Raw genomic sequence first — 15,206 nt, forward strand, 5'->3', positions numbered from 1 at the left:
GTTTGTTAGTTTTCCTTCTCACACAGTCAGGACCCTCAGCTGCAGGTTGGTTGGAGTTTGCTGCAGGTCCACTCCAGACCCTGTTTGCCTGGGTATCACCAGAAGAGGCTGCAGAACAGCAAATATTGCAGAACAGCAAATGTTACTGCCTGATCATTCCTCTGGAAGATTCGTCTCAGAGGGGCACCTGGCTGTATGAGGTGTCGGTTGGCCCCTACTGGGAGGTGTCTCCCAGTTAGGCTACTCAGGGGTCAGGGATCCACTTAAGGAGGCAGTCTGTCCATTCTCAGATCTCAAACTCCATGCTGGGAGAACTACTACTCTCTTCAAAGCTGTCAGACAGGGACGTTTAAGTCTGCAGAAGTTTCTGCTGCCTTTTATTCAGTTATGCCCTGCCCCCAGAGGTGGAGTCTACAGAGGCAGGCAGGCCTCCTTGAGCTGTGGTGGACTCCACCCAGTTTGAGCTTCCTGGCAGCTTTGTTTACCTACTCAAGCTTCAGCAATGGCAGATACCTCTCCTGCAGCCCCACTGCCTCCTTGCAGTTCAATCTCAGACTGCTATGCTAGCAGTGAGTGAGGCTCCGTGGGTATGGGACCCTCCAAGCCAGGCACGGGATATACTCTCCTGGTGTGCCATTTGATAAGACTGTTGGAAAAGCGCAATATTAGGGTGGGAGTGTCCCGATTTTCCAGGTACCGTCTGTCATGCCTTCCCTTGGCTAGGAAAGGGAATTCCCTGACCCCTTGTGCTTTCCAGGTGAGGCGATGTCCCTCCCTGCTTCAACTCACACTCTGTGGGCTGCACCCACTGTCTGACAAGCCCCAGGGAGGTGAACCTGGTACCTCAGTTGGAAATGCAGAAATCACCCATCTTCTGAGTCAGTCATCCTGGGAGCTGTGGACTGGTGCTCTTTCTATTCAGCCATCTTGGAACCTCCTCCCTTTTTTAGCGTTTTGAGACAAGGTCTGACTCTATCACCAAGGGTGGAACGCAGTGGCATGATCTCAGCCCACTGCAACATCCACCTCCTGGGTTCAGGTCATCCTCTCACCTCAGCTTCCCAAGTAGCTGGGACTACAGGCATACACCACCACACCTGGCTAATTTTTGTATTTTTTGTAGAAACGAGATTTGTCATGTTGCCCATGGCTGGTCTTGAACTCATGTGCTCAAGCAATCCACCTGCCTCAGTCTCAAAGTGCTGGGATTACAGTCCTGAGCCACTGTACCTGGCAACTCCCCTCTTTATTTGAGAAAGGATAGCAGCTGGAAGGCCAAATTGGCTTAATTTCCATGCGAACTGAAGCTGGGTCAGGTTCCACGATTCAGACAATGGCCTGTATCTTGAGTCTGGTAAAAAATGTCTAGTATATGCTATCTCTGTTCATGATCTCAAAAAATTGCTGTGAACTTAGGTTATTTTCTCTTCTAAGCAACGTTAGAGAAAAGTGATTGAGATGTGAACATCCTCATTTTGTTCTATTGCTAAAATGGAACTTGAATAGAGTGCTCAAATCTTAATTTTAACAGAAAACTACTCTTTCCATTTTACCAAACATGGGATTTATTAGCAAGAAATTCTTCAACCTTTCATTTATTTCTATAAATGTGCTTATATCTTTTTTTTAAGTTCGACTAAATCAATTTTTTTTTATTTTTAAGATTCAAGGGATACATGTGCAGTTTTGTTACAAGGGTATATAGCATGATGCTGAGGTTTGGGCTTCTATTAATTTCATCACTCAAATAGTGAACATAGTACCCAATACGAATTTTTTCAACTCTTACCCCTCTCCCCCTCCTACCTTTAGAGACTCCGGTATCTATTGTTCCCATCTTTGTGTCCCTGTGTAATCAATGTTTAGCTCCCACTTGTAAGTGAGAACATGCGGTATTTGATTTTCTGTTTTAGCATTAATTTGCTTAGGATAATGGCCTCCAGCTGCATTCATGTGGATGTGAAGGACACAATTAAATTATTTTATATGGCTGCATAGTATGCCATGGTGTATATGTACCACATTTTCTTTATTTAATAAATGTGATTATATTTTAATTCAACTTCATCCTGGCTGAGAAGAAGAGCTCTTTTTTCTTTTTTTTTCAAATCTAATCTTTCTACCTGCTCTAATCCTACATTCTCTCATTTGCTTGACTTTATTCCATCAGTTGTAGTCTTAATTTTTCACAGGTTCATTCTCTTCTGGCCGCTTTTTGTTCTTTATCTAAACATTTCTCAATTACTGTCACTTTAAGCAGTATATAAATACAAATGTTAACAAACAAAAATGCTTTTGGTGATTCTGTCTGCTCTGACCCTCTCTCTCTTTCTTTATCTCTCTTTTATTCCTTTCAACTTCAAACTTTTGGAAACTTGAGTCTGTGCCACCATATTTTTTCTGTCATTGCATACTTAGTACTCAACTGATCCTGATATAATTTTTGCCTTCACCATATTACTGATACTGCTTTAACAAAGATATAAAAACGCCTTCTAAATGCAAAACCCAATGTGTACTTTTAAGGCTAAGCCAACCTGCATAACTTTGCAGGTTGCATCCTTTGTAGTCATTGGTCACTGCACTGTCAATCATGTAAAAATATTCAAGGACTTTATAGTCTAGATGGGAATATGTGCAAAAAGATGATTATGATATGTGTACTGCTGTGATTTTGGTAATCATAGAGGGAATATGATAGAAACTGCTAGCTGCCACCCAACATTCATTCTCTTTTTCATAGAAACAGAACCCTGATTACACTGGGGAAAGCAATAGTGCAGGATTAAAACACAAACAAATATACAAAATCTATATTTTGTAGCATACCTTGCAGTTAAATATAACAGTATGACTATGCTCCAGCCAATAGTTTGTAAAAAAAAAAAAAAAAAAAAAATAGTATTTGAAATGGACCTTCTGGAAGGTTCCTTTAAAAGTGTAAGGAATGTTTGCTTCATTTTCTCTTTATTCCTACTGCCTGGAATATACAAGTCATTGTTAGAGCTGCATAAGCCATATTTTTGACCTTGATAATAACGACAGCCAGAAGCCAAGAAAAGTGAAATTCAAAGACAAAAGTGCCTGATTCCCTGGTGACTTTGTGAAGCTGTCATAACAGTTCTAGACTGCCCATTCGCAGGCTCACTTTACGGAGGCAGTAAACTCCCAATTTGTTTTAACTGCCACAGTCAAGTCTCAGAATCTTATAAAGGTACATTGGAATCACTTGTGAAAAAAAGTTGTTTCTGGATTACTGTCTCAGCTATTTTTTTAAAAAATGGCATCCAACATATTTTCACTGGATGGCCCCATATACTTCTCTTTCATACCTCTTTCCTAAGTTCCAGAACCAAAGACCCAACTTCTCCTAAACCTTCTCCTTAGATGCCCCTTAGTCACTTAAATTCAACAAGCAAAACCTGAATGAGTTTCTGTACTCACCGTAACACGGTCTTCCTTCTATATATACTGTTTAGTTAACGATGCCATTGATGACTAAGTAAACTATTTAACCTCCAAACCTTTAGGAAATTCTTAATTCTTTCTTCTTTTTCACCCTTAACACCCAATGGATAATTGACTCTAAACATATTTTCCTCAGAATTGTTCCTTGTATAGACCCACTCCTTTCCATTCTCGTCAATATTGTCTTAAGTAAGTTCTCACTGTTTCTCTCTTAGACTAATTTTTTAAAAATTATTATTATTCTTTAAGTTCTGGGTTACATGTGTAGAACGTGCGGTTGTGTTACATAGGTATACACATGCCTTGGTGGTTTGCTGCACCCATCAACCCATCACCTACATTAGGTATTCCTCCTAATATTATCCCTCCCCTAGCCCCCCACCCACTGACAGGCCCCGGTGTGTAATGTTCCCCTCCCTGTGTCCAAGTGTTCTCATTGTTCAATTCCCACTTACGAGTGAGAACATGTGGTGTTCGGTTTTCTGTTCCTGTGTTAGTTTGCTGAGAATGATGGTGTCCAGCTGCATCCATGTCCCAGCAAAGGACATGAAGTCATCCTTTTATATGGCTGTGTAGTATTCCATGGTGTATATGTGTCACATTTTCTTAATCCAGTCTATCACTGATGGACATTTGGGTTGGTTCCAAGTCTTTGCTATTGCGAATAGTGCTGCAATAAACATCTTAGACTGATTTTTAAAAGTCATTCCTAAATAGGCCTCAATCTTCTAGTCCTTTATCTTTCTAATCTATCACTGCCCTGTCTAAAAAATGTTAGCTTTGAAATGCATAGATTTATTAATGCCCATCTCAAACGAAGAAATTGTTAATTACTCTCAATTGCCTACAGGGTAAAATTAAATGATAAATGATCCTTTCAAAACATTCCCAGTTTCCTTTACAAGCTTTTGCTCTACTCGCCCACCCACCCTTATTCCACAACACACACACCAAGAGTACCAAGTAAAGTTGTTTTCAGTCACGTCAGATTGCCTGCCATGTCTGTTACATGCCATGTCTTCCCTATCTCTATTTTATTTCAGTTGTCCCCTCTATCTCAAATCCTTCCCTCTCCTCCTCCTGTAAGTACACATTTGTTTTCTACTTATTAATCAAGGCCCGAAGCAGGTTTGAGCCACTTACGAAGCTTTCTCTTACCTGCTCTGCACGTCAAATAAATTATTTCCTCACATGCTATACACGCACATTTGTACATACCAATATTGCATGGTTTGTTACAGTGTTCTGGAGTCTTTTTTGTATATTCAGGTACATTTTAGGTTTCTTATTTTTTTATGCATTTTCAGTATCTTAAGGACATTACCATATAATCATCTTTACATCCCTCGGATGTACTGCTATGCCTTGCACAGAGAGGGGCTCAATTCATAGTAATGGATTTGAATGAACTACATATACTTTGTCTCTATACAGGTAAAACATTCAACTTCAAGATGAGTGCTTGCAATATAGATGTAAGAATGATTGGGGAATAATTTTAATTAAATGGTGTATTATGACAATATCTTTCAGGTTATTTTATTTTATTAATTAATCTTCTTTATCCTAAACCTTCACACCTCAGACCCAGAACAGAACATACTGCCCATTCACTTTAGAAATGCATTCCATTCATACCTACTTATTTTTAACCCACTATATTAGGTAAAGCAATGTTTTGTGAACCTAATTTTGGGATGCCAGCTTTATTTAGTAAACTTTGAATGGTCTGTAGTTTTGAATACCACATTTCTGTAATTTTTAGTGTCTCTCTGCTTTGGAATCACGCTTGCCATTTTTCAAGAGATCTTATAGAAAAATGACAGATGAGATCTTCTTCTGAATTTAAAGAATAGGAACAAGACAGGAACTCAGGGTCACTGAGAGATTAAAGTAAGTGTGCTTTGGCACGCATAAATGAAATGTATTTAGAAAGCTTTCTAGGATCTACCTGCAAACAGATGGCAGTAAGATATGCAAAAGGGGGAATGCTTTCTTTTCTCAGATTTATTTTTTTCTAATGGGGAATAGTGAGTGAGATGATGACAAATAGTTTTGGATTTGCAATGCTATTCCTCATTTTATATAATGACTCAGCTTTTAAATTGTAAATCATGGATTCTAAATAGCTCCTGCCTAATCTATCTGTAATATATGTAAAGTTCATGAATTTGAATCATCATACCAAACAGGAAAGAATACAAACTCAGTTTATATATAGAAAGGAAATTGTATTTTGGAAGGATAATTAACGCCAATAAATTTTAACAGCTATGCAGAAGCTGAACTTCCACCAAATATTTTTTGAAAGCTTAGCTTCAGACAATATGAAAGTGTATATTTGAAAAATAAAATTTATATGAAATTTAGACCTTATAAAGCATGATTAGTGTGTGAAAATGACAAAAGTAAATGGAAGAGTTTATCCTCCAAATGAATATACTTTTTTACATGTTTAACGTAGTATGATGTTAAATGAGAAAATGAAGACTGGATGTTTAATAAGCCAAAAGGAATATACAGAAGTTAAAAAAATATATACATATTAATACATATGCATCTATACACACATATATGCTGTGTGTACCTACATAAATGTATATATACATACATGTATGCATATGTGTTGATACACATGCATGTTCCTGTTTGCATGGCTTGTGACTAAGTAAAATGCATTTTTCTTTGAAAAGGGACAGGGCACTAGTAATACACTGACTGTGTTTATGTGGGATTTTTGATAAAATTTGAATATCAAAGACACTATTTTTCCCCCTCTAACCACCACTGGAATAAAATGCTAGAATGCAATACCATCTTATCATTTCCAAATTATTCACTTTCGACTTGTGTTTTTCAATTTTATCACAGATTCAGTGTTGTCTCTCTGAACAGAGAAAACATAGACCTTTGAAGGTAAACTCAGTTCTGACATTTACTAGTATGACATTGGGGAAGCTATCTAACCCTTCTTAAGTTTACTTCTTTATATATTAAAGAAAACAGAACAAATAAATAAATGATCCATCTGGCATGTTATTGTGAAGATTAACATAAAATATAGGCAAGAGATAGAGAGTCACCATTTGTTTCCTCCCCTTTACTTTTTTTTTTTTTTTTTTTTTTTTTTTTTTTTTGAGATGGAGTCTTGCACTGTCGCCCAGGCTGGAGAGCAGTGGCGTGATCTCGGCTCACTGCAATTTCCACTTCCTGGGTTCAAGTAATTCTCATGCCTCAGACTACTGAGTAGCTGGGATTACAGGCATGCGCCACCACACCCAACTAATTTTTCTATTTTTAGTAGAGACAGGGTTTCACCATGTTGGCCAGGCTGGTCTTAAACTCCTGATCTCAAGTGATCCAGATGCCTCAGTCTCCCAAAGTGCTGGGATTATAGGCATGAACCACCGTGACCAGCCTCTCCCTCTACTTTTGATGGTGATCCTTTGCTTGTGTTTTAGTAATTACGTCCTCTTTCAGAACATTAACTCATTGAGGGAATGTCCAATGCCAGGATACAGAGGTCCTATATATTACACATACATAAATATACTAGTGTAATTAAAAAAATTTTTCTCAGAAATACGATTTCCCAGAATATTTATAATGTTCCATTTAAACTTAAATTTATAATCTTGGTCCATGTCCTTTTCAAAGTCACCGATAACTGAATCCAATATAGATATCAAATATTATTTTATTACCATTTCTTCTCCAGAGAAATGATCTACTGCTATTAAAAGATGAGTAGAAAAGTTATACATTAGTTCTACCATGGTAATTTACAGCAGCTTAAAACTTAGGGCCACCAAAGAATTTATGAAATTTCCTCCAACTCTAATAAGTTCTATCATACTCCAGTTCTGAAAATACATATGGAAATGAAAACTCTCAAGACACGAACATTTATGTTATAAAAAGAAATAGGGGAAAATGAATATCAATTAATAGCAGTGAAGCAATCATTTTATTAATTTGCAATTCTACATGCATTTATTTTAGAAAAATTACAGGATTCATTTCGGAGTTCCATCTGTACACATTCTGAAGTCATGCTTTATATTAACATGGATTTCTCATCCAAATGGCTTATAAAATGTGATTTACTCTTTAATCTCTGAAGTAAATAAAAACAACATTTTAAACCTGTTTTAAAGAAATCTGCCAAGATTTCCTGCTAGTTTAAATACATGTACTTTTAATAAAAACTCCAATTTAGTTTTTCTAAACTAATTTTACCTAAAAGATTCGGTCATGTAAGCAAGGGTGTAGTAACTCTGTTTCAAGCATCTTCTACCTGTGATCATGTACATGCTAGGCAGTACTCACAGCTGACATGATGAGCTCTCCTCCCAGGTTCTGGATCTCAGCTTTAACCTGACTGCAGATTTTCAGCTGGTGGGAATAGAACTTAATCTGTTCCAGGTAGGCCAACAAGTCCTGTTTGCAAGATGGATCTGGGCACTAAATATGCATCAAAGATAAAAATGGATATAGCAGAATAAATAATAGGTAGATCACAGTGAGTAAAAACAGTATTCACATGGCAGGTACCTTATAAGGCAGCAATTTTATTTTCATAGCGGAACATTTCTCAGCTCAAGTCCAAGTAGATTCTGATATGCTTCTACCATTACAATAGTTTATTCATTTTGCAACCTTAGTTATTTCAGCTTAGCCAAAAGAAATGTTAAAATACTTTTTAGACAGGAAAAGGTAAATAAAATAGCTGCCTTTAATTTATGATAAAGGTTAGAAGCCTTCAGATTATATTTTTAGGTAAATCTAAAGAAATATTTAAAATGTAATTATGTCTTTCACCTAGAATTACTATTAGAATACTCCTAGAATTACTATTACAATGCTCCTTGAGACTCATGGTTCTGCATTGTCTGTCCTTTGCTACTCAAAAGGACATAAAAACATGCAGCAACATAATATGTTCTATTACTTCCAGCATTCAATGTTCTTAACTGTTACAGACAAAGGAAATCATTTCTACCTTAGATAACAGGTGTGAATCTAACTGAAGCCAAGAAGCAGACAGTGCACATGATTTAGAATATTAAATTTCCTTATGAAAACCAGCCTCCTGCATCATTTTATCTTTTGGAAGGAACTTCCTGGAGGACAGCTTTGAGCTTTATCATAACATGGTAAATAGCTTTGGTTAAGATTTAATCTTTGTGTTCTTTCTCCTGTGCAATTATAATAGATTTATAAAAATCCCTTCTAACTTAATTCCACTTTTAGTAAATTTTTATAAGAACAAGGAAATGTGGACAGTGATTTATATCCAAAGATCTTCATTGTAGCATTATGTATAATAGCAAAACTTGGAAATGACCTAAATTCCCCAAATAATGGAAAGACTAAATAAGAATGCCTATCAATATAATGTAGCATTACCCAGTCTCAAGAAAATAGAGTTTCAAAGGATGCAGGTAAATGTTTTTGGAAGTTAAAAACACAACCTGTAAATACTGCAATCAAATTCTATTAAAAAATGTGTATATTTAAAACATGCTGAATTCCAGATGCAGTGACTCAGGCCTATAATCCCAGCAATTTGGGAAGTTGAAACAGGAAAATCCCTTGAGCCTAAGAATTTGAGGTCAGCCTGGGGAACATAGGGAGGCACCATCGCTACAAAAAATAAAAATAAATTAGCCAAGTGTGATCCCAGCTATTTAGGAGGCTGAGGTAGGAGGACTGCCTGAGCCTGAGAGGTTAATGCTGCAGTGAGCCATGATTGTGACACTGCACTTCAGCCTGGGCAAAAGAGTGAGACCTTGTGTCAAAAAATAAATAAATAAAAATAAAAAATAAAATAATAAAACCTGCTGGGACAGGCTCAGCTGTCCATCCTTCCTAGGCATAGATCATGCTGCATCAGGACTCTCTTTGCACCATACCCAGGCAAATCTCCAGGTATTCAGAGCACCAGCTTGCCTGAATCAGCAGGCTGAGCTTCCCCACCCTTTCTGTGCATAGATCAGGGTGCAGCAGGCCCTCTCCACTCCATGCTTAGGCAGATTTCCAGGTATTCAAAGTACACGTTTGCCCAGATTGACAGCCTGAGCCACCCCACACTTTCTCTGCAGGGATCCAGGTATGTAGAGGAGCCTTTCTGCTTCACGCCTAGGCAGATCTCCCAGCTCTGGAGCACCCAGTCCCCTGGATTAGGAGTTGAGACCACCCCAAATCTGTGTGTACAGAACTTGAGGACAAGAAGGCTTCCCAGTGCCATGCCTAGGCATACCTCTGGGTGCTTGGTACCCACTCACTGGATTATCCTTCAGCACTGGTGCTCATGACTGCCCTTAGGGGAATCTGTAGGCAAACCTGCCAGTCTGGACCTGCTCATATTGCTCCCAACACCTCTGGGGCTGAGGAGGGAGCTCAGACCACTTTGCACTACAGGAATAAGCCCATTGCCTGAGGCAAGAGAGAGCTTCTGCTAGTAAACAAGGATGAGGTATACACTCAGCAGTATTGGCCATACACACCATCTATGGGCTTGTAGATGGAACTGCATGGCCCAATATAAAACCTGCTTGACAGAAAGGTGTAGAGTACACAAATTAAGCCGAAAGACCTTACCCAGCATTCTCTAAAGTCACATCCCCTAGGGAAAAATAAGTGGAAAAGGGAAAGGGAAAGAAAAAACATAAATCAATAATATTATAGGGAAAGAAAAGAAAAATTATATCTGCACAAATATAATTAAAAAATTTTGAAGTATCAATGCCTCAAGATGAGAAAGAACCAGTGTAAGAATTCTAACACCATGAAAATTCAAAATGTAGTAATACCATCAACATACCATAGTAGCTCTCCAGCTATGGTCTCCAGTGAAGTGGAAACTTGGAAAGGACAGATAGAGAATTTGAAGTGTGGATTGCAAGAAAGTTCAATAAGATCCAAGACGAGGTTGAAAATTAACACAAAGAAACATTTTAAAGCAATCCAGAAAATGAAGGAAGAGATAAACATCTTTAAAATATCAATCAGAGATTCTGGAATTTAAAAACGAACTTAATTTCAAAATACAACTGGAAGCTTCACCAATTAACTGGACTAAGTAGAAGAAAGAATGTCAGATCTTGAAGACCAGTCTTTTGAATTGACCCAGTCAGAAAAAAATAAAGAAAAAGTAATTTTTTAAAAAATGAACAAAGTCTTTGAGAAATATGGGATTATGTAAAGTGACCAAACCTAAAAATTAGTGACATTCCTGAGACTGAGAAAAAGATAACAACCTAGAAAAAATACTTGAAGTGATAAATCAAGAAAATGTTCCGAATTTTGCTAGAGAGGTAGACATCTGGATACAAGAAATTCAGAGAACACTTGTGAGATACTATACAAAAAGCAACATTACCAAGGCATATAATCACCAGACTATTCAAGGTCAACGCTAAAGAAAAACATCACAAAGGTAGCTAGAGAAAAAGGTCAGAACACACACAAAGGGAATTCCAAAAAGCTAAAAGCAGACTTCTCTGCATAAACCTTATTTATAAGCTGGGACAGACTGGGGGCCTATTTTCAGAATTCTTGAAGAAAAGAAATTCCAACAAAAATTTCATATCCCATCAGGCTAAGCTTTATCACTGAAAGAGAAACAAAAATATTTTCCAGACAAACAAGCACTAAAAAAATTCATTACCATTAGGCTAGTCTTATCAGAGACTCTTAAGGGAATTCTAAACATGGGGAAAAAATAGCTGACACCTGCAACCACAAAAACACACTTAAGTACAGAGCCCACAGACCTACAGAGCAACCAAACCATAGAAAATACAAAGCAACCAGCTAACAACTTCATGATAGGATCAAAATCTTGCATATTAATATTATCCTTGAATGTGAATAGCCTAAACACTCCACTTAAAAGGCACAGAGTGGCAAGTTGGATAAAATAAAAACATCCATCCATCTGCTGTCTTCAAGATACCCATCTCACACATAATGACATCTATAAGCTCAAAGTAAAGGGTTGAAGAAATATCTATCTTGCAAATTAAACTACAAAAAAAAGAAGAGTGGCTATTATATTAGATAAAATATATGTATGTTAAAATATATTTAAAATATAATATATAACATATTATATTAGATAAAATACATGTATTTTAAAATATATTAAAATAGAATATATAATGATATATTAGATAAAAAAGACTTTAAACCAACAACAGTAAAAAAGGACAAAGAAGGGCATTACATAATGATAAAGGGTTAAAGTCAACAAAAAGACTTAACTATCCTAAATATGTATGTACCCAACACTGAAGCATCTGAATTCATAAAACAAGTACTTCTAGATCTACAAAAAGGCTTAGACAGCCACACAATAATGTTGAGGAACTTCAACTCCTCACTGACAGTGTTAGATATGTGAAATGTTAGTCAATTAAACCTCTTTTTTATATATAAATTAGCTAGTCTCAGTATCTTCACAGTAATGTGAAAATGGACTAATAAATTTATTTTTGGGTAAACAATGAAATTAAGGCAGTAATCAAAAAATTCTTTGAAATAAATAGAAATAAGAGACACAACATATAAAAATCTCTAGGATGCAGCAAAAGTATTGTTAAGAGGAAAGTTTAGGGCAGTAAACTCCTACCTTAAAAAGTTAGAAAGATCTCAAATTAATGATTTAACATCATGCCTAGAGGAGCTAGAAAAACAAGAACCAACCAACCCAAAAGCAAGAACAAACCAACCCAAAAAATTAAAATTAGATGGAACTGAATGAATCTGAGACCTAAAAATTCACAGGACGAATCAATGAAGACTAAAGTTTTTTTTTTTTTTTTTTTTTTTTGAAAGAATGAATAGGATCGGTAGACTGCTAGCTAGATTAACACAGAAAAAAAGAGAAAGGATCCAAATAAGCACAGTCAGAAGTTATAACTAAAGTGACATTGCAACCAATACCACAGAAATACAAAAGAGCCTCAGAAACTATTGGGAACACACCTGTGCATACAAACTAGAAAATCTAGAGGAGAAGATCAATTTCTGAAACACACAATCCTCCAAGAATGAATCAGAAAGAAATTGAAACCCTGAACAGACCAATATCGAGTTCCTAAATTAAATCAGTAATAAGACACCCACCACCAACAACAACCAAAAGAGCCCCAGCCAAATTCTACCAAACATACATAGAAGATCTGGTACCAATCCTATTGAAACTGTTCCAAAAAATGGAGAAGGAGAGACTCTTCCTTAACTCATTCAACAAAGCCAGCATCATCCTGATAGGAAAACCTAGTAAAGATACGATGAAAAAAATCTCTGATACCAGTATCTCTGATAAACATAGATGCAGAAATCCTCAGCAAAATATTAGGAAACTGAATTTAGTGGCACATCAAAAAGTTAATTCACTATGAACAAATAGGCTTAATTCTTATAATGTAAGAATGGTTTAATATACACAAATCATTAATGTGATTCACCACATAAACAGAATTAATAACAAAAATTATATGACTATTTCAGCAGATGTGGGAAAAGCTTTTGATAAAACACAAAATCCCTTCATGATAAAAACCCTCAAGAAACTATGCATCAAAGGAACATATCTCAAAATAATAAGAACCATCTAAGAGAAACCATAGCCAACGTTATACTTGAATGGGCAAAAGCTGAAACCAATCCCCTTGAAAACTGCTACAATGATGCCCATTCTCACTCCTCTTATTCCACACAGTACTGAAAGTCCTAGCCACAACAATCAGGCAAAATAAATAAATAAAAGGTATCCAACTAGACAAATAAAAGTCAACCTATATCTCTTTGCTGTTGATGTGATTTTATACCCAGAAAACACAAAATACTTTACTAAAAGGCTCCTGGAACTGAGACATGACTCAGTAATTTTTTAGGATGCAAAATCATGGTATAAAAATAAATAGCATTTCTATACACCAATAACATTCAAGCTGAGAACCAAATCAAGAACTCAATTTCACTTACAATAGCTGCAAATAAATAAATAAATAAATATAACAGGGCCGGGTGCGGTGGCTCAAGCCTGTAATCCCAGCACTTTGGGAGGCCGATGGGTGGATCACGAGGTCAGGAGATCGAGACCATCCTGGCCAACACGGTGAAACCCCGCCTCTACTAAAAAATACAAAAATCTAGCCGGGCGAGGTGGCGGACGCCTGTAGTCCCAGCTACTCGGGAGGCTGAGGCAGGAGAATGGCGTAAACCCAGGAGGCAGAGCTTGCAGTGAGCTCAGATCCGGCCACTGCGCTCCAGCCTGTCCAGCCTGGGCGACAGAGTGAGACTCCGTCTCAAAAAAAATAAAAAATAAAAAATAAAAAAAATAAAAAAAAAATAAATAAATAAAACACCTAGGAATGAATCTAACCAAGGAAGTTAACGATCTCTACAAGGAGAACTACAAAATACTGCTGAAAGTAATCATAGATGAGACAAACAAATGGAAAAAAACATTTCAAGTTCATCAACTGGAAGGATCAATATCATTAACATGGCCATACTGCCCAAAGCAATCTACAGATTCAATGCTATTCCTATCAAGCAACCAACATCCTTTTTCACAGAACTAGAAAAATAACTATTGTAAAATTCATATGAAGCCAAGAAATATCCTGACTAGACAAGCAATCCTAAGCAAAAAAAAAAAAAAAAAAAAAAAAGAAAGAAGAAGAAGCTGGATGCATCATATCATTTGATTTCAAACTACACTATAAGGCTACAGTAACAACACAGCATGGTATTGACACAAAAACAGATGCATAGGCTGATGGGACAGAATAGAGAACACAGAAATAAAGCTGCACAACTACAACCATCTGATCTTTGACAAAGTTGACAAAAACAAGCAGTGACTCTCTATCCAACATATGATGCTGTGATAGCTGGCTAGCCAAAGGCAGAAGAATGAAACTGGACTCCTATCTTTCATCATCTAGAAAAATTAACTCAAGATGAATTCAAGATTTAAATATAAGACCTCCACAATAAGAATCCTTGAAGAAAAACCTAGGAAACACCATTCTGGATATCAGCCTTGGGAAAGACATTATAACTAAATCTTCAAAAGCAATTGCAACAAAAAGAAAAATTGACAAGTGGAATCTCTAATTAAAAAGTTTCTGCATAGCAACAAACTCTCAACAGAGTACACAGACAACCCACACGATGGAAGAAAATATTTGCAAACTATGAATCTGACATAGTTTTACTATCCAGGATCTATAAAGAACTTAAACAATTGAGCAAGCAAAAAACAGCCCCATTAAAAATGGGCAAATGGTATGTGTTAGGTCATTCTTGCATTGCTATAAAAAATACTTCAGACTGGGTAATTTATAAAGAAAAAAGTTCAATTGGCTCGTGGTTCTGCAGGGTATACAAGCATTGCATTGGCATCCACTTGGCTTTGGGGTGGGGGCTCGGAATATTTACTCACAGTGGGAGGTGAAGTGGGAGCAGGCGCATGACATGGCGAGAATGGGAGCAAGAGGGAAGTGGGAGGTGCCACATACTTTTAAATGATCAGATCTTGCGATAACGCACTATCCTGAGGACAGCACACCATGAGGAATCTGCCTCTATTACCAAACACCTCCCACCAGGCCCCCACCTCCAACACTGGGAATTGCATTTCAACATGAGATTTGGGAAGGACAAATGCCAAAACCATATCAAAACATGAATGGACACTTCTCAAAAGAAGACATACA

At 36.9% G+C, this 15,206-nt stretch overlaps 1 protein-coding gene across 3 annotated transcripts in view; it reads right to left on the reverse strand.

Annotated features, from left to right (window-relative positions):
• The window catches only part of CTNNA3 (catenin alpha 3), a 1,783,100-nt gene that overhangs the window by 40,555 nt on the left and 1,727,339 nt on the right, over positions 1 to 15,206 (reverse strand). For all 3 annotated transcript variants that reach the window (XM_030941008.1, XM_030941007.1, XM_030941009.1), the window contains exon 17: positions 7,798 to 7,932. In XM_030941008.1, coding sequence (XP_030796868.1) covers positions 7,798 to 7,932 — 135 coding nt within the window. The remainder of the gene's footprint in view (positions 1 to 7,797; positions 7,933 to 15,206) is intronic.

The sequence above is a fragment of the Rhinopithecus roxellana genome, chromosome 11 (genome assembly GCF_007565055.1).
Source record: "Rhinopithecus roxellana isolate Shanxi Qingling chromosome 11, ASM756505v1, whole genome shotgun sequence".
NCBI classification, from domain to species: Eukaryota; Metazoa; Chordata; class Mammalia; order Primates; family Cercopithecidae; genus Rhinopithecus; species Rhinopithecus roxellana.